This window comes from Jaminaea rosea, assembly GCF_003144245.1.
Source record: "Jaminaea rosea strain MCA 5214 unplaced genomic scaffold BDZ90scaffold_19, whole genome shotgun sequence".
NCBI lineage: Eukaryota > Fungi > Basidiomycota > Exobasidiomycetes > Microstromatales > Jaminaea > Jaminaea rosea.
The window spans coordinates 346,827-367,034 of record NW_020289993.1 but is presented as its reverse complement, the minus strand read 5'-3'; the positions used below and the strand labels follow the sequence as shown (position 1 = coordinate 367,034).

Below are 20,208 nucleotides of genomic sequence, written 5' to 3'. Positions count from 1 at the left end.
CACAGCACAGCAAAGCACAGCAAAGCAAGCTAAATGACTCCACGTCACACAGCCTTCGCCTGGCTACAAAATGCATCATGACATGGTGTCCCACCCTCCCCTCCTACAATGACTTATCCCCAAGGATTCTCCTCTTCGAGGTTCAACCCGGTCCGCGTCCCCGTCCCCGTTGCCGCGCCACGCTCCTTGCCTGCGCCGTCGACCTCACCGCTCACGAGGGAAGAGGAACGCTCCCTCTCCCTCTCGCGCACCGAAGCCCCGTAGGACGTCTCGAGTGGGCGAAGCGGCCCGGAAGAAGAGAAGACTGATCCTGACCCTGACGCTGCTGAGCGAGGAGGAAAAGGAGAAGGATCCCCCCACCCTTCCCCTCCTGATATCGATGTCGATGTAGACCATCCCTCATTGCCCGCCCCACTACCTCCTCCTCTACCGCTGAATGCCTCCTGTCTGTTCGTACCGCCCCCGCCTCCGCCAAAGCGTCGTGCAAGCTCCCTTGCTTCCTCCGCGGACAGACCGTACGAGGTGGCCGTCGCGCCTACACCTAGTCGCTCTGCCTCCCTTCCCTGATCCTGATTCTGCTCTCCCCCCTTACCAAGCGGGAAGGGGCGCTGTGCCTCCTCCCCTTGCTCCTCGTCGTCATCATCAAAATCACTCGCAAAGGAGAGGTTGACTCCACCTTCCCCCCCTCCTATCGACGTGGCTGGAGGTGGTGGGAGGGGTGTGCTCGCCGAAGAGGACGAGGAGGAGGCATAACTGAAAGGAGCCCTCCCCGTTCCCGGCCCTGTACCGAGCAGAGGTGAGTCCCGCCCAGTAGCAGAGCCGGTCCCGCTAAACCCTTCGCCGCCCGTGCCGAGAGGAGGGGTAGCCATCCCTCTCCCGCTCATACGGGAGCCCATAGCAGTCGTCGGTCGACTGGACGTGGACGTGGACGTGGATGGGGTCGAGGAGCCCGAGGCGACAGGGCCTGGGATCGTGGCCGCACTATTCCGTCGACTAGAGCTAGCTGAGCCACTCGAAAGGTAGAGTGGGCGCGTCCCGCTCCCGCTACCGCCTTGTGCTTGTGCGCTCATCAGTGGCGCGGGGACAGGTGCCGACGGCGGGACTTGAGGCGTGGTAGGCGTTGATGGGCGAGTAGATGAGGCAGAGGCGGAACCTGATGTAGTAGAGGTAGAGGTAGAAGAGGACTTAGAGGAGCGCGACCCGCCAAAGAAGCTCGAGAGGCTAGCCTTGAATCCGCTCCCGGGCGCGCTCTTCGTCGCAGTTGCTGCTGCTGATGACGGTGCTGGCTTGCTTTGCGTGCTCTGCTGGCTCTGCGCAGACGCGGCCGAAGGCGTCGAAGGCGTCGTGGGCGTGCTTGGCGTGGTACTAGCCGATCCCTCCGCCTCCACCCCAGGGAGAGGGGTAGGGATAGGCTTGGGCACCAACCCCGTCTTCTCGAGACTGAGCGCGGGGAGGGAGCTCTGTAGCTCCTTGACCTCAATTCCCGTTTCCCGTAACGAGGCTACCAGTGCGGCCGTATCTATGTGGGTGGAGAGGTGTGCGGGCTGTTCCGATTCTGGGGTGAGGGGAGGAGGGGGGGAGGATTTAGAAGAGGATCGGGAAGGCGATGCGGTGCGCTCGTCACCAGAAGCGGAGGCGGAGTCGTGCTTGGTGGATGAGGCGACGTGCTCCTCCCGTGGGGGTAGATCGTCCTCGTCCTCGTCGTACTCGTAGTCATTGCTGCTGCCCTGCGCAGGAGTAGCAGCAGCAGAAGCAGACCCTGACGGCGGCGCAGCACCGACCTGCTCGCTCTTTTCTCCCCGCTTAAACATCCTCCCCAACCCCCCACCCTGCCTCGCCCTAATCTCCCTCTCCTCCCTCTCCATCCCCTCTGCCACCACCTGCCTATCAGGCACCTTACTCAAATCCTCCGGCTCATCGAACCAATCCTGTGTAACCCTAAACCCAACCTCACTCAACACCAAAGGCATAAAAGCCCTATACATCAAATGACCCGGTACGTGTTGCGTGACATCCACATTCTCCACATCGGCCACCCGCTCCACGGGGTGCAGGCCAGCAATACTGCGCAACCCGCCGGATGTGGCACGAAAGAGGTATCCGAGGATCCAGTCAGTACGGGAGAAACCGTTGACGAAACGACCGGGAACGACGGAGCGGGCTGAGCGCCACACGGCGTCGCTAGCCGTTACGGGGGCGCCGAAGAGGTACACATTTTGTACTACGCCGTATGCCTTCTTTTTCGCAAGCTCGCACAGGCAGTAGAAAATCGCCCGCGCCCCCAAGGAGAAGCCCACAAGCGTGATAGGCCGCACGCCCAGCTGACGTTGGGAGAGTACATCGGCGAGGATCTTGCCTGCCGCTTGGGCGCGGGTGCAGGCGTTGCTCCATGGATTGTCGATTAGGTAACCTAGCTTGGTGAGCCATAAAGGCCAGGCTAGGGCGCCGAGCAATCCACCGGCAATGGTGGTCATGAGGACTTGCTGTACGCCCATGATGACCGTCTCGTTCCAGAGGAGGAACATGGCATTTCCCATCTCTTGCATCATTTCTGGCTCCCACAGGACGGAGAATACATCCCCCATTATCGAGTCGATGACGCTAAAGGGCAGCCGGACGTCGTCTTGTGGGCCAGAGGTGAAGCCGGGAACGGTGACGATGCAGTTTATGCGCTTGTTGTTGTGGATCGGCTTGAAGAGGAAGGTGCGGACACTCTGCGTGCGTCGAGCCATACCACGACCACCGAGGGCGGCGCCCGCTGAGGCGCCCGTTGTGGTAATAAGGGCCGCTCCGCCAATACTGCCGAGGAAGGTCGATGTCCCGCCTATCCCCACTCCACCAAGCAGGGCTGCCAGGCCTGATCCGACTAGTGGGGCTGCTAGACCCGCAGAGAGGCCGATGACCAGACCCCCACCTACGGTGGCTAGGCCGACCATTGCCCACTTGCGGTTGCGTGCTTCCTTCTCACGGCGGGCAATTGCCTTCTTGTCCTTCAAGCGCTCCACCCCCTCTTCGATCTCGAGGGCGTCCGTCACCCTCTTCTCGAACTTGGTCACGTCCATCCACGTCAATCCGAGTCGCTCGGCCACGCGTTCCAGGAGGACGCGAGAGCGAGAGTCGTAGACGGAGTCTGCTGTGAGGACGAGGAAGAGGTCGCAGAGGACCGTCCAGCGCAGGTCGAGGGTGATGTGCGTGTCCGCCGTGGAGATGGATGTTGTGACGCCGGGCAGAGCGTTTGGTGGTGGTTGAACCTGTTGTGGGGAGGAGGTGAGGCCAAAGTGCGTGGTCCCGCCCCCTTCTGGCTTGGAAGCATTGGCTGCCGTCACGTTTGCTTCGTCGGCGGCTAGTTGGGCAGCTGTGTTGGGGTCGGCACGGGCGGGGCCTGCGAGGGGAGGAGTTGATGCTGATGGGCTAGCGGCGGGTGGCTGGAACTTGGGAGATCCCGGGGTGGGAGTCGCTGCACCTTCCGCTAGAGTGGTGATGTCGCCCTCATCGTCGTCATGCGCTGGGCTAGAATCGGAATGAAGGGTGTCTGTGCCCTGCTTGACGGGTGATGAGGGCGCGCCCAAGTCTCCATCGTCCTCCTCTGCTGGTCCCGCATTCCCTTCTCGGTGTGACGGCACAGGCGCATGCTTCGACTGAGGTGATTGCAATGCGCCACCAATATCGCCATCGCCGTCGTCGTCTTCGTCATCCCCACCATCACCAATCCCTCCCTTGTCGTGGTGGAGTTTGTCTCCCTCCGCCTGATCCACCTCGACATCGCCCTCCCCCTCCGGCTCCTTATCTTCAACACTCCCTCGTGCCCGCTCCTCCTCCTCCTCCCTCTCCTCCTTAGCCACAGGATCAAAATCGGGATTCTCCACCTTGGAAGTAGTAACAAGACTAGGCGCCAAATCCGTCGGCAACACACCATGTTCCCCCAACTGCCCAATCATCTTCTGCTCAGAGGCATCGATGTCCATGTGTTGAAACAGTCTAGCCTCGACGCGAAGTTGCCACTCCTCTGCACTCTTGATCGCCGAAGCCAGATCCTTTCCCGAACCGGGGATACGACGCAATTGATGTACGAGGTGCTTGGCCTCCAGAGAGCATAACCCCACATAGGCGATCTTTTGAGATTCGGAGAGGAGAGCCTTTGTGGTCATCATTTGGCTTAGAGGGGTGGCGTTTGTTTCATTTTGGTGGTAGGAGTAACCGACGGATGATTCCACTGGCTGACCAGGAGTAGGAGCAGCATTGGGACCTTCTGTGGGACCTCCGGCGCCAAAGAGGTATTCGGTGGCAGCGTGCAGCTCGTCACCTTCGACGTCCTCGTCGAGGCGGAGCTGCGTATAGCCTTTGCCCTGCTCGTCCTCATCCGATTCTGCATCGCTGTCGTCGTCGTCGTGCTTCGACGAGATAGGCTTGCTGCGCCAGTCGTAGCCGCGGGCGTCGTCTACATTCAAGCTGCGGCCCGTTGCGTTCGTCGTTGTGGCCGCACTCGATGATGTTGTTGAGGCGTGGGAGAATGCGGCGGCGGCGGCGGCCCCTCCTCTTCGCCCCTTGTTTGAGGACTGCCTCTTGTGTCGGGTGCGTCTGCGCGTTGAAGATGTTGTTGACGAAGAAGACTCGTTGCCCTCGTCGCCGCCGTCGTCGTCATCATCCGATGATGATCCATATCCGTACCCGGTTGGAGGGCCTTCATACCCATACGGCGCCTCATCTTTTGCCGAGGACGAGGAGACGACGGGCATGGCCTGCCACTCGTCATCATCGTCGACGACGGGCATTGTGAGCGGGGCGGATGGCGTGGACTGCGCAGGAACAACAAAGGACGTCGTCGATGGTGGGAAAAGCAATGTGTTGAGTTGAACCTGAACCTGACAGGCACCCGCTCTCGACTGGCGGCACTCTCGCTCTCGCTCCACCCCGCATCAGCTTGTCTTCCAGGTCCACACGTCCAGGTCCAGGTCCGAGCCGCTCTCGCTTTCCTTTCCCGCCTGCCTCTGTCCGTCCGTCCGCGCAGGGCGCAGATCTCGAGTCGACTTTCAAGGCCAACCGGCCAATCAGCCATTCAAAGCCACCTCAACGTCGCAACGCAACGCAACGCAACGCAATGAGCTCTCCATGAATGATCACAAGGCTCCAACGACCATGCATCTTCATGGTATCAAAGCGCAACAACATCGCCTCTACGTCAAGCGGCAATCTCCTTCTCGACGCACTGGATAGTGTGGAGTGGCAACCCCCTGCCCCGAGCAACAGCACAGCCGCGGCGTCGGCGGTGAGGTCAAGCTCAACAACGGCCTCACACTCTACAGGTGTCAGGGCAAGATCGTTTGCCTCTTCGCCCTCTGCCGCTATAACAAAGAAGAGCAAGAGCAAACGCATTGACCCTTCACCGCCTGCCCGAAGCGATGAGAACGACGATGATGCAGCAGGCCCTGCAGGATCATTCATTGCCCAGCTCATCTCCTCCAAACGCGCTGAAGAGCCAGACTGGTCTTCCTACAGCCTCGCCCGACTGAGGGAAGAAGTCAAGAGATGGGGTTATCGCTCTAGCACATCAGACAGGGAAGAGCTGCATGAGAAGGCTCACTCTATCTGGTTGGCCCTAAAGCCTGACACGCTAGCGCCGGCAAGGTCAAGGGCCTCACCCCCTCGTGCTCCACCACCACCAGAGTCTCTCTCTCGTACGGGTACGGGCAAGTCCCCTCTCCTCTCCCCCACCCTTCAAACCCACCTACTCACCTCAATCCACTCCGACTCCCAACTCCACCGCCGAATCCTACTCATGGAGCCCGTCCCCTTCGAGGAGGTCTGGTCCATAGCGCAGCGTCATGGTCTCGTGGACCTCTTGCACGAGCACGAGAAGAAGCGCGGTTGGGCGAACAAGTTGAAGGAAGAGGTGAAAGTCTGGTTGGATCAGAGGGGCGTTGTTTGGTATCAGGGGGAATTGTCGGGGTGGAGAAGGGATAGGCGTTAGATCGTGATGGGAGGGGGGATCGAAGGGGGGGTGGATGGGACAGCAGAGAGAAGAAGATTTGTTCTTTCTTTGTTGATACACGAGACGAGAAGCAAGAGAGGGGGAAAAAAACACAAAAAGTTAGAAGTCCAACGCAAATCGTAGAGCCGCATTTCAATCAATCAATCAATCCACATCATCGCTCCCCGCTCCCCCTACACCGCTAAGCGCACTCCTCGGACTCCCCGGCATTGCAGCTGTGCCCTTTGCGTTTGCGCCGTAGAACTTCTGCCTCAAAGCAGCCAGTCGCTCCTCGGTCGCACTACTCGCCCTCCGCTCCGGGCTCCCAGCACCACCACCACTGCCTGCCGCTTCGCTGAGATGCGAAGGTACACGCCCGTGACCCAGGCCGGACTGAGAGGTGCGTGTAGAGTTACGCGCCGAAGGTGGGGGGCTGACGGCGGCACCGGCACTAGGGGGCGCGGCCGGGGAGGTGGGAGTCGGGATAGGACTCGTCGTCGCCCCTCCCCCTTCCTCGGCATCGCCCCGCTCCTCATCCTCGGCCTTGTGATTGGCCAATGCCCGCTTGATGTATCGCTGGAAGATAGGCCCCGTGCTCTGCAGGCTGCGCTCGATGTGCGGCTGTTTAGCTGGGAAGCGTTTTTGGAAGTCGTACAAGTCCTTGATGGCTTGGCGGGACTGCTCCTTTTGAGAAATGCGCTCAAAGATGTCCTTCAGCTGAGCATTCGCCGCCGAGTCTGCATCGGAGGAGCCAGTCGTCGAGGAGGATGCGAGGTGCGGAGAGGAGCTACTTGACGAGTTCGTTGCGACTTGGCCGTGGCCATGGCCATGGCCATTGCCGTTGAGACCCGTTGTGGGGGTGGAGGAGGAAGGCGCAGGCTGCTCATCATCGGACTCTCCCTCCCCCTCTCCCTCCTCACCCTCTCCTTCTCCACTCTGATTGATCATCCTCACCAAAATCCTATAAATCTCCGCCCCCTCGGGCTCCTCCAGCTTGTCCAAATGACTCAACACGTCCTCCCCCAACGCCGTAACAAAGTGGCTCAGCACGACCTTGACCGTGCGCAAGGGCAGATCGGCCAGCTTGACCTCATCCCTCGCGCGAGCCTTCCACTCCGCCGCGGGGATGCGCTGCAAGAAGGCCTCGAGGACGACGAGAAGCTCCGCAGGCTCTACGGTGCCCTCCTGTAGGCTGGTGGGGAGACGTCGCCCCACTTTCCAGAGACACTTGATGATCAGCTCTGCGAACCTGAAGCGAGTCTCTAGCGTCGCTCCGCTCAAGTCGCGCAAGTCCTCCGTCGCATCGCCCAACATCGTGAAGCTGGTGTCGTAGAGCACGTTGAGGTTGCACGAGCCGAAGCATCGGATGACCACCTTGTTCAAGTACGTGGCGTAGGTGCGTGCCTCTTCGTCGTGCTTGGCTTGGAGGGACGTGTCGATCAGTCGCTGGAGCAGCTGGGTCATCAAGGCACCGAGGCTCTTCTTCTCGATGAAGGACGCGACGGTATGTCCCTGCCTGGAGCGCATCTTCGAGTCAAAGAGGGTCGACGCCACCTGAATGAGGTACTTCCTCAACCTGGCATTGGCTCCCTCGTTGGTCGCGTTTTTGCCGAATGCCCTGCTGAACTGTTTGGCAAGCACTGAGGCGAGCTGGTCAGCAGAGGGGGCAAAGGGGGCAGCATCGGCCTGCATCTCGTGGTGGATCGCCTTGAGTGCCTGCGTGGATCGCGTGGGCTCAGAAGAGAGGATTTCGCTGATCGCTTGCTCGATGTCTGGCTCTCCCGCTTCGTCTTCTTCGATGCGTGTGGCCTCGGCTTCTTCCTGCACCGTGTCCTTGCCCGGGAGCTCGTCGGGCGCTTCCTCAGCCGCAGCGTCTACCGTCGAAGGCTCGCGCACGGCGGCAGCCAGCTTGGAGGAGGCACTTGTTGAGGGCAGTCGACTCTTCGTTCCAGGCGCAGGGATGCCAGACGCGATCCGAGTCGTCGTCGTCGTCGGGCGCGGGATCGCTCGGGGTGATGACACGCCCACCCCCGCTGCTGCCGTCCCTCCCCCCGCAGCAGGCTTGCTCACCGTCGTCCTCTTGAGTCTCTCCTCCAACAAGCTCATCTCCTTATCCGGCATCTTCCCCACCAGCCCCCAAACCTCGTCCCCAACGATCTTATAGCACTCCCCCAACGCCAGCAGCGCGGCCGTCCTCACATTCGTATCTCTATCAGAGATGCTCTTCGCGATCACAGGCAACGTCTTTGCCGGCGTGCAGACTTGTAGCCCGTTCTTCGAAAAGAGGTATCCCAGCTCCCCAAGGCACTCTGCTCGCGTTCGCGCATTCTTGGAGGGTAGACCCGACTCGAGGTATTGTGTCATGAGCTTGCTTGGCGGGTAGATGAAGGTCAACTTCCTGAACGTGTCGCGTATCCGATCGCGGAAGGCAACTTTGGCGTCGCCGAACTTTGCGGTCAAGCAGGGGAGGATGGAGGCTGCCTCGTAGTCGCTCATGTGGTATTGTTCTGTTCGGAGTAGGTCGACGAGGTGGCCGAGGACATCGAAGCATTTCAGGGAGATGCTCGTGTTGTTGTCCGTCAGCCTTATCGCGATGTACTTGAGTATAAGGTCAGAGTTGGCCACCACGCGGGCTACGGCTTCCTGCTGAGGGATGCCGTACTCCTCCTCGGCGAAGGTGGGCGAAGAGACAAAGTCCGAGAGCAGTGCCAATGCGGAGAGGTAGTCTCGCTCGGCGTTGTGGTCGCGCGAGAACATGGAGTCAAGGAGGGAGCCGCCGAGATGATTCTCGCATTGCGAGCGCAGCGCATCGACAAGTTCCGGGCGGGCAGCGCCCTCTGCGTTGATCCATCCGCCGCGACCCTCCCTCTTCTCTCGCCCGACCTTGTGCTTGGTGTCCGAAGTGAGGAGTGGAGCCGACCCCGACCCTGCAGAAGATGAGAATGAAGAGGCCGCGGCCGCTCCGCCCGACGAGGCCATGACTGCCTTCTTGGCCACGCCGAGTCGCGATGAGAAGCCGGGCTTGGCTGCCGCAGAACCTGCGGGAGCTACGATGCGAGAGCCTGGGGCCTGGAGCGTGCGAGTAGCCGCCGAGGGCGGGCGAACACCGGCGATACGGGACGTGCCGGCGCTGGTCCGAGGCGATGCTGCAGGCGAGGGCGACGCGGAGCGCATGGCAGGTGAAGCCGGTCGAGCGGCAGAGGCTAACGATCTCACAGCGGGCGTCTTTGCCGCAGCTGGTCGCGTTGCTGGCGCTGCCCCCGGAGCTGGAGCCGCAGCAGCAACCGCTGGCGCTTTCAACGCATTAGCGGCCTGTCTGGCCTGATCGATCAAAGGCTGCACCGTATTCTTACTCGCGGCCTTCATCCCATCACTCTGCGCCATGACGAACTTGTACCCAGCCCTCTGAATGATGTACGGCAACGTAGCAAGCGCGGCCTTCTTTACTGCTGCGAGCTTATCGTCCAAGCAGTGCACGGCGTGGATGGCTAGCGGGGCGAGGTCGCACGACTTGTCCGGCGGGTGAGCCTCGAAGCGCGCTGCGAGCCAGGCGAAGAGGTCTTGCTTGAGCTGAGGGTTCGCCCCCTTCCCGTCTAGGACCGAAGCAAAGCCACCGATCATCGAGGGAACCCCAGCCGCATCCGCTATCGCGGTCAGGGTCGTCGCCGCAGCTTGGCGAAGCGGCGCTTTGGCGTCTGCGAGGCATTGCGCGACGGGAGGGACAAAGTTGCGCGCCTGAGGCTCAAAGCCCTTACCCAGCCCTGTGGCCAGGCGAGTGGCGATGTCCAAAGCCAGCTGCTTGCACATGATATTGCTGTCCGAGTAGCGCAGCTTGATCACTGGGGCTAGATCGCTCAGTGTGCCCTTGAGGCGGGTGTTGGCCTGCAGGATCGACTGGATCTCTTCGAGGGACTCCTTGCGCACCTTCCAATTGGCGTCGCCCATGTTCGTCAAAGCGGACGAGGGGATCAGACGATCAATATCCACGCGAGGGACGAGGGCGTCCAGTGCATCCTCCTCAGCTGCGGCGGCCGCCGCCGCATCTGCTGCACTTGCTGCTCCTCCTGCACCGCCTGCGCCTTCAGGCTTCTTGAGTTCAGCGCCGAATCGAGTGGGAGCTGGAGGTGGGTTAGAGGCGGCCTTCTCTATCTCGGCCTCGATTGTGGCCTTGAGCTGTGGGTTCAGGTCGCTGAGGAAGGAATTGAGCGTAGCCCCCAAGAAGCGGGCCAGCGTGCCCATGACCGTCGTTGCGTTATTTCTCACGGCGGCATTGGCTGACTTGAGGCAGGTGAGGAGATGGGCCACGAGCGACTTGACGTCCACGCCCGCAATGCCGAACTCGAGCAACGCCGCATCCACCCAGAGGAGCGAGTCTGCCACAGCCTTGGGCGCCTTGAGTGCAGCGAGGGGCACCAGGGCCTGCTTGAGCACGAAGCCAAAGGACGTCCGTTCGCTGTACGTCGTCAACGTCTCGCCAGCGGGAACCTTGAGCTTGATATCGCCCAATTTGTCGCACAGTGGCTGTACGCTCAATGCGACGCTCGCCCGCCCAAAGGTGGGGCACTGCTCTGCTAGTAGACGGAACACCTTGAACACCTCTGCGAACACCTGGAAGTTCGACTCTTTCCATCCGGGCTTCTTGCCTAAGGCGCGCACGATCAGTTCGGACTCGAGAGCCTCTGCCTCTCGATCGAGCCAAGAGTGGAAGGCCTGGATGCCAGCGAGACGCTCCTTCCAATTGGAGTTGGCCAGCTGGCCGGAGATTTCCGAGGGGATGAGGTCGGCAGCGCGAGACTCGGCGTCGTCTGGCGTGAAGCGGAATTTGACTGGCTCATTGACCGAGGGTGCGCCTGCGGCGGAGGCGCTCGCTGCGGCGGCGCGAGGAGGAGCTGCTCGTGCTGCTGGTGCTGCGGCTGCGGCTGGCTTGGCAATTGACGGACCGGGCTTGGCTGCAAGACGTGACGGCGGGCCGCGAGGCGGGGCAGCCATTGACGTGGGCTTGGCGGCAGGCGGGGCATTCTCCTTGTCTGCGCTAGATCGAGCCACTACGCGGGGCTGCGGCTTAGGGGCGGCAGCTGCAGCTGGTGGCGCCGCTGATCTCGCAGCTGGTGGCGCTGCTCCGCCCATTCTCACTTTCACCGTAGCCTTAGCGAACTCCTCCTGCACCTTGCCCTTCTTGATGTCGTCCAGCTGATCTAAGTAAGGATTCATCGGCCTCTCCCCGATCAACTTCATGAGCGTGCCTAGGCCCTGCGTCCCCGCGTCTCTTACATCCCCTGACCCGTCGGAGCATGCGGCGAGCAACGCGTCTGCGACTGGCTTGATGTCTCCCTTTGCTGGTGGCGTCTTGGTGGTTCGCAGGCAGCGGACAAGGAAGCGGATCGACTCGGTCTTGACATTTGGGTTCTTGTGCTTCGTGGCTGTAAGGATGTCCTCCAGCACCTCGCTCAGCGTGACCGTCTGGAAGATGGCGTCGAGGGTGGAGGCTAGAACGTCTACGGTACTCTGCTTCTTCTCCTTGAGCTTTTCGAGCAGTGGCGGTACCGTGCGATCCCTGTACTTCCCAAATCCGCCACGCATCCCCTTTGCCGCTGCCTCGAGACACTGGCAGGCAGTGAGCCATACATGGACGGTAGCGTCCTTCTTAACTCGTTCTACGCAGGCATCGACGAAGAAGTCGAATGCGTTGGTGGGCTGCAGCTTGACATTGGACGTCAGTACGGTTTTGGCTGCTTCGAAGGCCTCTTTTCGTTCAGACCACTTGGCGGACTTGACTTGCTCGTCAAAGCTAGAGGGCCACGCCTTTGCTTTGAGCGGGTCGACAGCCTCTGCCATCTCGTAGGCGTCAAAGTCTGCTGCGCCGTCTGCCGCGCCGCCATCATCCATGCCGCTTTGCGCTGATGACCCTCCTCCTTGTGCTGCTCCTTGCGGTGCCGCTGCAGCCGCAGCTGCCGCCTCTGCTGCGGCTTTTTGCGAAAAGAGGTGTCGAGTAGGTGTTGGCTTGCCTTGCCCCTGCTCGTCAATCTGTTGGAATTGCGCGCGCAGCTCCTTTGCCTGGATATCCTTGAGCGAGTCGATGGTTGGCTCCAATGCGGCGCCCAGGTATCGATGCAGCTCCACGGCCAACTGTGCCCCTTCAGCCCTGACTGTCTTGTCCGAATGTGCAAAGACATCGGGCAGTCGCTTGAGAATTGGCTTGGGTACGACTTGCTTTGGTCCAAAATCGCGAACAAGAGCCGTGAGGGCGGCTACGCAGCCGGACACGACTTTGGGTTGCTTGGCAGATAAGCCGCCGAGGACATCATCTACGAGGCCGCTGCATCCCATTACATCCTCTGCCTCGGCGTAGAGTGAGACGAGTTCGATGGCCGCCTTCTTTGTTCCACCTCGCGTTGAGCCAAGGCACTTTTCGACGACGGCAGGCAATACGGTCTCGCGGGTGCTGAGCGTGCGAAGGAGCATGCATACATGTAAGGCGTCAGTCAGCTGTATTGCCTCTTCGAGGCCTGCATTGGTGCCACGCGCAACTCACCCGCCCGCAGCTTTCCCTCCATATCTGACAAAGTCGCAAACAGCTGTCACTGCCTTTTCCTGTGCTACGACGTTTGAATCGACGACCATTGCCTTGACGAGGTCAGGATTACGGACGTATGGCTTGAAGATGGGATCGGTATCGTAGGCCGAGGTGGAGAATGACTTGGAGAGCTCCTCGTAGGCTGATACTCTTGCTTTCCATGCCTGCGAGGGCGAGTCGCGGGGGGAGAAAATGAAGAGGAAATGAGTGAGTAGGGGAAATGGACTGATCTGGCTAATCGTAGGCTGGTCTTGCTGCGCCCACGCACCTTGTGCTTCAATCGATCCTCGATGGGCAGTCGCGAGAAGTCCTCCTCTGCAGGAGCCCCAGATGGGCCCGCTGCGCCAAAGTCGTCCATGTCACAGGTGGGGTATCGATGTGGTGAGGAGGAGGAGGAGGAGGAGGATGTCGGTGTTCGGTGTTGGTTGGAAGGAAACAAAGTCGAGATCCGGTCTGTCTCGTCTCGTCTGGGTTCACGCGGATGCTGCGCCGCTCTCATCACTGGTGTTGCTTTCCCTTTGCTCTGTCCGCGCGCCACGCCTCTCTCTCCGCTCTCGTCTCTCTCTCTCCGCCTCTCCACCCCGTCCAAAACAACAAAGACGCGCGGAGCGAAGGCAGAGAGAGATGGAGACCGACTGCGATGGCGAGGATGGCGAGCAAGGGAGAGAGATGGTCACGATGAGCATTGCGATGATCGTGTGTACTCGACGATGAATCTACAGAGCATCGCAGTACTCAAGTGAACCTCATCTGGCTGGCTGCCCTGATGCTACCTCCCGTGTCCTCAGCCTGCCTATCGATGCGCAGAGGGGACGCCTCAAGGTGGGGAGTGATGCATCCATCTCCGTCGCCTTGATCGCCTCGTGTTGCACCCTCAATCGATGCTCGACACGTCGTCGTCGTCGTCGATGGTGACCCTCTCGCTCGCCCGCGATACGAGCATGCGTCTATCTTGGGGTCGCGCCGCGCCACGCCACGTTGTCGCACTGCGCCAAGCCGCACGGGTGCAGCGGAGAGACGAGGCACGAGGTTGAGCCACTCCCGTCTTGGCTGCCGTCTTGCCTTCGTTGGGTTGGGTCAATTTCGCAGCCTCTCTCTCATCCTCCCATCTCTGCGCTGCGAATCGGCATACAATTGCATTCGACTCACCATGGCCCGCTAATCACCCTTTTCTTGACACCACGATCATCATTCTGCCGCAATGAAGTAGTGAGTAGTAGCTCGATCTCTCCCGCGCCTCCGATCCCACCACCCTCCTCGTCACCCGCTCATTCCCATCTCCTCTTCCCCTCCTCATCTCGACGCATTGATCCTCGCAGCGGCCAATGGCTCGACGACCATGCGGTTCCCGAATGGCGAAGCGCCTACCTCAACTACAAGGGTCTGAAAAAGGTCATCAAGAGAACGAAGGCTCACCATCGTAGACGTCTCGAGCTCCTAGCCCAGGAGTACGGAGCACAAGACGCGCCGCCCACCTCGTCCTCGTCCTCGTTCAAATCCAAGTCCTCGCCCGAATCCCTCACTTCCCTCCGCAGCCGCGTCCGCTCCGCCCAACAGGGTACGGGATCCTATGGCTCCACATCCCGCTCGGCAGACTTGGCCGCTTACCCTCGCCCACCCCGCGAGGCAGCGGTGGATCCCATCACCCTCGAAGGGACGGGGTTGCGACTCACTCCTTCGATCCTGGCGAAACTCAGGGAGAGCGGCGAGAAGTCGAGACACCACAGTAGTGTTATGAGGGAGTCGGTTCAGAATCATGGGATTCACACGGATGTTGAGCAGGCCACGAGTGGACCAGCATATACCGCCGTGCGCGCACCACCTCCCCCGACGACTGCGCAGTCGAGTGGTACGGGCCACTCTCACTCTAAGAAGAAGCAGCAGCATCGTCGCAAGTCTACGGCGTTGAGCAACGGCGGTGGTGGCGGCTCCGGGGAGGACCTAGAATCGTACCTCTCCACCCTCTTCCCCGCTCCTGAACGTCTCTTCTTCCTCTGCCTCGACTCGGAGTTGCAGCGCATCACCGACTTTTACGAGAAGGAGCTCAGCGATGCGCAGACGCGTTTCTTGGCCTTGGCGCAACAATTGAGCGAGCTGGCCGAGCATCGAAAGCTGTACAAGGAGGCGGCAGATGCTCAGGCTGAGCAATTTGATTGGAGGGGGGTGTTGACCTTGAAGAGGAGGGAGAAGGAGCAGAATCGAGAGCAGAAAAGGGGTGGTGGAGCGCATAGTCATCATCCTCCTCCGAGCAATCGTCGCCAAGGAAGCTCGCAGGAGACGGCCATTGATCCTTCCGTGTCGCCCAGCGATGTCGAGCCCACATCGACAGACGTCGATTCGGACCAAGGCACAAAGCGGCGCTCTCTCGTGTTAGAGCGCATGCAGCAGCTCGCCGCGGCAGAGGAGCGCGACTCGCAGCGAGGCGCAGCCATCACTGGCCAGACGCACGACCCAGAGCGCTACAAAGCCGCCCGACACAAGCTCAAGGACGCCATCGCCGAATTCCACCGCGGCCTCGAACTACTGCGCACCTACGCCAATGTGCTGAACAAGACGGGCATGGGAAAGATACTCAAGAAGTTCGATAAAGCCCTCGAGGTAGAGACGGCACAGAAATACTGGCAGGAACGCGTCGAGCCCTCGGTCCTTGTCAAATCACAGCGCATCGATGACCTGCTGCGCAGCACCGAGGACGCCTTCGCTGGCTTCTTCGAGCACGGCGACCGAAAGCGCGCCTTAGACCGTCTACGAAGCCAGGGGCAGGTGGCGAGCGCCCTTCGCACGCACCACGGCGCAGCAGGTCGGACGGGACTCTTCCTGGGCATCGCCTTGTGCGCCATCGTCGGCGGGCTGGTCGAGGCCATGAAGCCCGAAACGCAGGAGCGTATACCGGCTTACGAGGCCCTCCTGCGCGTCTATGGTGCTCTGTTCATCCCGGTCCTCTTCGCCCTCCTCTGGGGTGTCAATCTGGCCGTATTCGCCCACGCGCGCGTATCCACCATCTTCATCTTCGAATGGAACCCGCGTACAGCACTGGACTACCATCAGTACCCTGAGCTACCGGCTTTCTTGCTTTTGCTGCTCAGCGTGGCATTCTGGGTCAGCTTCGTCAACCCTTTTCCCGAGTCCATCGCACCAACGACTTGGCCCCTCGTGTGGATCGTGGTTATGCTGGTTCTCCTCTCCTTGCCCGTGCCCGTCTTTCACCTACATTCCCGACTCTGGTTCATCAGGGCAATCGCTCGCGTCTTTACGGCCGGGGCTTTACCCGTCGTCTTTGCGGATTTCATCTTGGGAGACTTGCTCAACAGTATCGCATGGCCTATCTCGACGCTCTGGTTCATCGGTTGCGAATATCAGCGTGACTGGTAAGTATGCGCGCAGCGATCCCCCCCGCTCCCGGCAGCTCTATATGATCTGACCTCCTTTCCCCCGCCTCCACGCCAGGCATTCCCCGCAATGCTCACCAAACGACACGTACTGGACGGCCTTCCTCTCCTCCCTCCCCGCCCTTCTCCGTCTCGGCCAATGCCTGCGCCGTTGGTCGGACAGCCGTCTCGCTGCTCGCGTCCACCTGCTCAACGCGACAAAGTACAGCACCACGGTCTACTTTTATTTCTTTTACATCCACTGGCGCAAAGCCGGTTCAGAGCGGGATGGCTCCTTTGCCCTCTGGGTGGTCTTCGCCTGCCTCTACTCTGCGACTACCTGCTTCTGGGACCTCTTCCTCGACTGGGGACTATTGCACGTTCGCGCAAAGTACCCGCTGTTACGCAACGAGCTACTCTATGAGGATCATTGGCCGCTCTACTACTGGGCTCTCCTGAGCAACATTGTCCTGCGGTGCAGCTGGATCATCTACTTTCTCCCCGGTCCCGCGTCATTGCTCACTCGCACTTTCCTCATCGCCCTACTAGAGATGCTCCGCAGGTGGCAATGGGCCTTCCTCCGCATTGCAAACGAGCATAGCCAAAACGTGAGCGATTTCCGTGCACTGCGCGATACGCCCCTGCCTTACACCGTACCCAAGGGGTCCGACGATGATGGCGAGGAAGGAGAGAGGAAAGGAAGCGCCAGTGCAGCTTTGCGCATGCGGACGTGGCGCCGCAAGATCAAGGGGAAGCCAGAAGCGCCCGCCGTCGTTAAGCGCCCGCAGCTCACCACCGAGGGCATGTCAGGGGATGGGCGCACCTCCAACCTATCGGCGGCTATCGCCTCCACCACATCCTCCGCTGCGGCGATCGGGATTTCTCGCCCGCCTTCGATGCTGGACCGCTTCCAAGCCTTCCTCGTCCCCGATCGTGGAGGTTGGGCGGCTAAAGGACATAGACTGGATGAGGAGGCAATCGTTACCGGTAGCATGGGGAGGGACTATGCGCCCAGGCCGCAGGAGGCGGACGCTGATTCTGATGATGAGAGTGATGCGGATGGAGATGGAGATGGGGAGACGGGGACGGATAGGGAGACGGATGATGGAGACGAGGGGAGTGGGAGTGGGAATGGGGGTGGGGCAAGAGGAGGGAGGGGTAGGCCGACTACTAGTGGTGAGGTCGGTAGAGAGGAGAGGCGCAGAGGTGGAGGTGCTGGAGGGAGGCCAAAGACGGCTAACATCTGAGGGTGGGCCCCGCGAATTGAGAGGCCCCTTCTTCGTGGTGAGTGTTACCAAATCAATATCCAACCTTCAATCTCTTTCGCTCTCGCTACAGCGACGGCGTTATTGCCCGAAGAGCTCGCATTCGTGGCGCACATGGTGGCACGCGATGGCGAAGCATTGAGCAATGAGCAACAGCCGACGAAGCACCCTACTAGTAGAGCGAGAGCGAGGGAGACGATAGAAGCTGGGAGTGTGGCGCGGGTGGTCAAAATCGCCCAGCGCGACCTTGGCTCCACGACGTGCCTCAGTACTTGACGCAGTTGAAGCTATTGGTGCGTGACAGGTAGAGCAGGGGAGGGGCGAGAGAAGACGGTCGAATGAGCAAAGCGAGCACCACCACTCCGATGGTCCCTGCTAATGCCGATACTCACGTGCTGCCAGCCGTAGCGCTGGCGCAGATCTGATCCTTGGCCTCTTTGCAGCCCGACTTGCAGTCCGAGTCCTACAGGCGAGATAGGTGGGAGCGTCAGCCATGGTCTCAAAGCGCTGTCAAGTAGAGCAAAGGGGCGAAGACTGACGGTGCAAGCGTACATGGTGACCGTCTGCAGGAGTGTGTCGTCCTTCTTGAATGAAGGACAGTTACCAAACGTCGAAGTCTTCGAGCCTCGGTCAGTGAGCGTGGTGGGAGACCCGCCGCAATTGCCTTGGCGGTAGCAGTAGCCAAGCTGCGTAGCGTCTGCCTTCATCACCAGGAAGGCCACAGCAGAGAGCAGAGCGATTTGGTAGGCGAAGCTGAGCTTCAAGGTCATGGTGACTGGCAGTGGAGCGTACGGTACGGCGATATGTTGAGAGGAAGGGAGGCAAAAGAGAGCGACCACGAGTTGCTGCCTATTCGCCAGCGGCGTCGGGAGGCTAATGGTTCTCCCTCTCCCACCATGAGCCTCACCCTGGACCCAGCCTGGGAGGATCGCTCGGGCGCTTCACACTGCAAGACAAACGTCCTGATGCTCTGCAAGGCTCACTACTGGCCTCGACCCGGATCGAATACGGCTAAGCTGGTTGCGGGCCGAAATCAGGGGCGACAAAGAGATTGTGGGGCAATTCGCAGGGCAGAAGGGCAGATATGTCGCAGTACGCATCACAAATAGCGCGCAGGGTAGCGAGCATGATCAGAGCATCGCATGGTCGCGCTCGCGTGCGGTAGAAGGGAATCGCATTCGTCGTGACAATGGTTGACGTTGCGCAGTCGAGATGAAGTGGACACTCGAGAGAGGTGGGCAAAGAGTGAGAGACAGGGAGGAAACGCCTGCTGTCTGATGCAGACAGGTCGAAGGTCATCTGCGGCTGGAGCCATCCTTCAGTACTTGACGCAGTTGAAGCTGTGCAAGGAAGACGGGACCAGAGGGGAGAGCAGGGACAGCCGAGTGAGCAGAGCCCGCGTCACTACCACGGTGATCACACTGAGACTCACGTCCCGCCTGTGCTAGTGCTGGCGCACATCTGCTTTTTCGCTTCCTTGCACCCCGTTTGGCACTTGGCGTCCTACAATAACGAACGGGACAGCCGGTCACGGGTCGTAGGTCAATGATAGTGTCAATCCGATTAGTAGGCCTTCAAGCAAAGGCGAGAGGCTGTGGATCGTCCTTCGGTGACTCACAGTGCAAGCGTACATGGTCACCGCCCGGAGGAGGGTGTCATCTCGCTTATATGAGGGGCAATGGCCATACGTGGGCGTCTTATCGCCAACATCGGTCAGAGTTGTGGGCGTTCCATCGCAGTCTGGCTGACGATAGCAGTAGCCGAGCTGCGTAGCGTCTGCTACCATGACCAGGATTCCCACAGCGGAGGCGAAGGCGACTTGCTTGGCGAGGCTGAGCTTCATTGCTAGTGGGGATGGGGAGATGCGGGGTTGCCAGGGGATGGGAGAGACGAGAGCGCTTTGTGTGAGCGAGGGAGGGTATCGGCTTGTCCTCGCCATCCCCGTCACACACCCTTGACCCAGCAAGACGGAGTTGCTCGCGCCCTCTTTGGAGCGAGCAAGATGCTCCGGTAGCCTACAAGGCTCGCCCGTGACGTCCCTCCGGATCGAGCGCGGCTGAGAATCCTTGCGGGCCGTCACTGGTCGCAAGTAGGAGCTCACGGAGCAGCTCAAGGAGCAACCGGGAAGACCTTCCGCAGCAGGCGTGACGAGCAAGCGTAGAAGCGTCGCTGCTTACTGTATCAGCCATCCCGCTCCGTTTGTCCTGGGCTTGTAGCTGCGCTGTTTTCGAGGGCAACAAGGATTCGCCGTCGGCGCTTTGAGATCAACCTCGACTCTGAAGTCGTGTTTGAGAGCCACTCTCACTCGCAAAGCTATCGTCTCTCTGCCTCATCATCAACGACCCCCAGCATGACCATTATCAAGTCTCTTCTAGCCATCGTTGCTGCGACGCTTGCCGCGAGCTTACTCCTTGCAACCTACGCAGGGGCTCAGGGGAATCGAATTGTTCTTGGTGAGCCGTAGTGGGTCGCAGCTCAAGCTGCGCATCTTACCGCGTGCTGAGATCGTGCTCTCTCCTTCTTTATGTCACCTTCTTCTAGCTCAGTGCTGGACCAAGGCGTACATACGTCCCACTCACGCCCCGTTCCAGGCGCATCTGACGCAGGAGTGCTCCTATCCCGAACCCGCTCAGCAATTGTCAGGGCGTCCGCAACGATGCTACGGCCAATACGGTGCAAAACATTCGCCTTACAGCATGCCAGACCGCCTATATGCCGCTCGCTCGAGGTCAGCTCTGCACCCAGGACTATTGCGCAGGGGGGTGTACTACCGTGGTCAGCTCGACCAAATGTTACAGTGCGGGAAGTGATCCGTGGCTGTCGTACTGCCCCCAGGATTAGGGGATGAGGCCCCGGCGAGGCATGAGCGGCTGAGCTGCTAGTGTTTTGCTCATTTGCTCACACAGCAACGCTGCTAGAGCCTTCCCATTTTTGTGGAGCTCGAGTCCGTTCCTCGCTCCCTGTAGCTGTCATAATCCAATCTTGATTGACTCACTTTCTTGACGCCAGCGACGCGACTAGCAGCGCGAGCCA

At 60.3% G+C, this 20,208-nt stretch overlaps 4 protein-coding genes across 4 annotated transcripts; 1 reads left to right on the top strand and 3 right to left on the bottom strand.

Moving 5' to 3' along the window:
* Nucleotides 1–13: 13 nt before the first annotated feature.
* BDZ90DRAFT_234924 (DUF726-domain-containing protein) lies at nucleotides 14–4,833 on the bottom strand. The gene has a single exon (XM_025507195.1). It carries the CDS (start codon nucleotides 4,770–4,772, stop codon nucleotides 114–116), a length of 4,659 nt encoding a protein of 1,552 aa, XP_025359270.1. The 5' UTR covers nucleotides 4,773–4,833; the 3' UTR covers nucleotides 14–113.
* Nucleotides 4,834–4,966: 133 nt separating this feature from the next.
* Nucleotides 4,967–6,136, top strand: BDZ90DRAFT_234923 (hypothetical protein). The gene has a single exon (XM_025507194.1). It carries the CDS (start codon nucleotides 5,147–5,149, stop codon nucleotides 5,966–5,968), a length of 822 nt encoding a protein of 273 aa, XP_025359269.1. The 5' UTR covers nucleotides 4,967–5,146; the 3' UTR covers nucleotides 5,969–6,136.
* Nucleotides 6,137–6,496: 360 nt separating this feature from the next.
* On the bottom strand, nucleotides 6,497–12,867 carry BDZ90DRAFT_210630 (ARM repeat-containing protein; the record flags this gene model as incomplete). Its single annotated transcript, XM_025504075.1, has 3 exons — nucleotides 6,497–12,410; nucleotides 12,501–12,706; nucleotides 12,811–12,867. Coding segments are annotated over 3 exons (6,177 nt in total), but the record flags the coding sequence as incomplete, so codon positions are not given.
* Nucleotides 12,868–18,793: 5,926 nt separating this feature from the next.
* On the bottom strand, nucleotides 18,794–19,438 carry BDZ90DRAFT_282292 (hypothetical protein; the record flags this gene model as incomplete). The annotated part of the gene is made up of 2 exons (XM_025509446.1): nucleotides 19,128–19,438; nucleotides 18,794–19,020 (listed from the first exon to the last, which is right to left on the bottom strand). A coding segment is annotated over exon 2 (225 nt), but the record flags the coding sequence as incomplete, so codon positions are not given.
* Nucleotides 19,439–20,208: the final 770 nt, after the last annotated feature.

Coding starts and splice junctions, on each gene's coding strand:
- BDZ90DRAFT_234924 (XM_025507195.1), bottom strand. CDS start 4,772: ATGCCCGTCGTCGACGATGATGACGAGTGGCAGGCCATGCCCGTCGTC.
- BDZ90DRAFT_234923 (XM_025507194.1), top strand. CDS start 5,147: ATGGTATCAAAGCGCAACAACATCGCCTCTACGTCAAGCGGCAATCTC.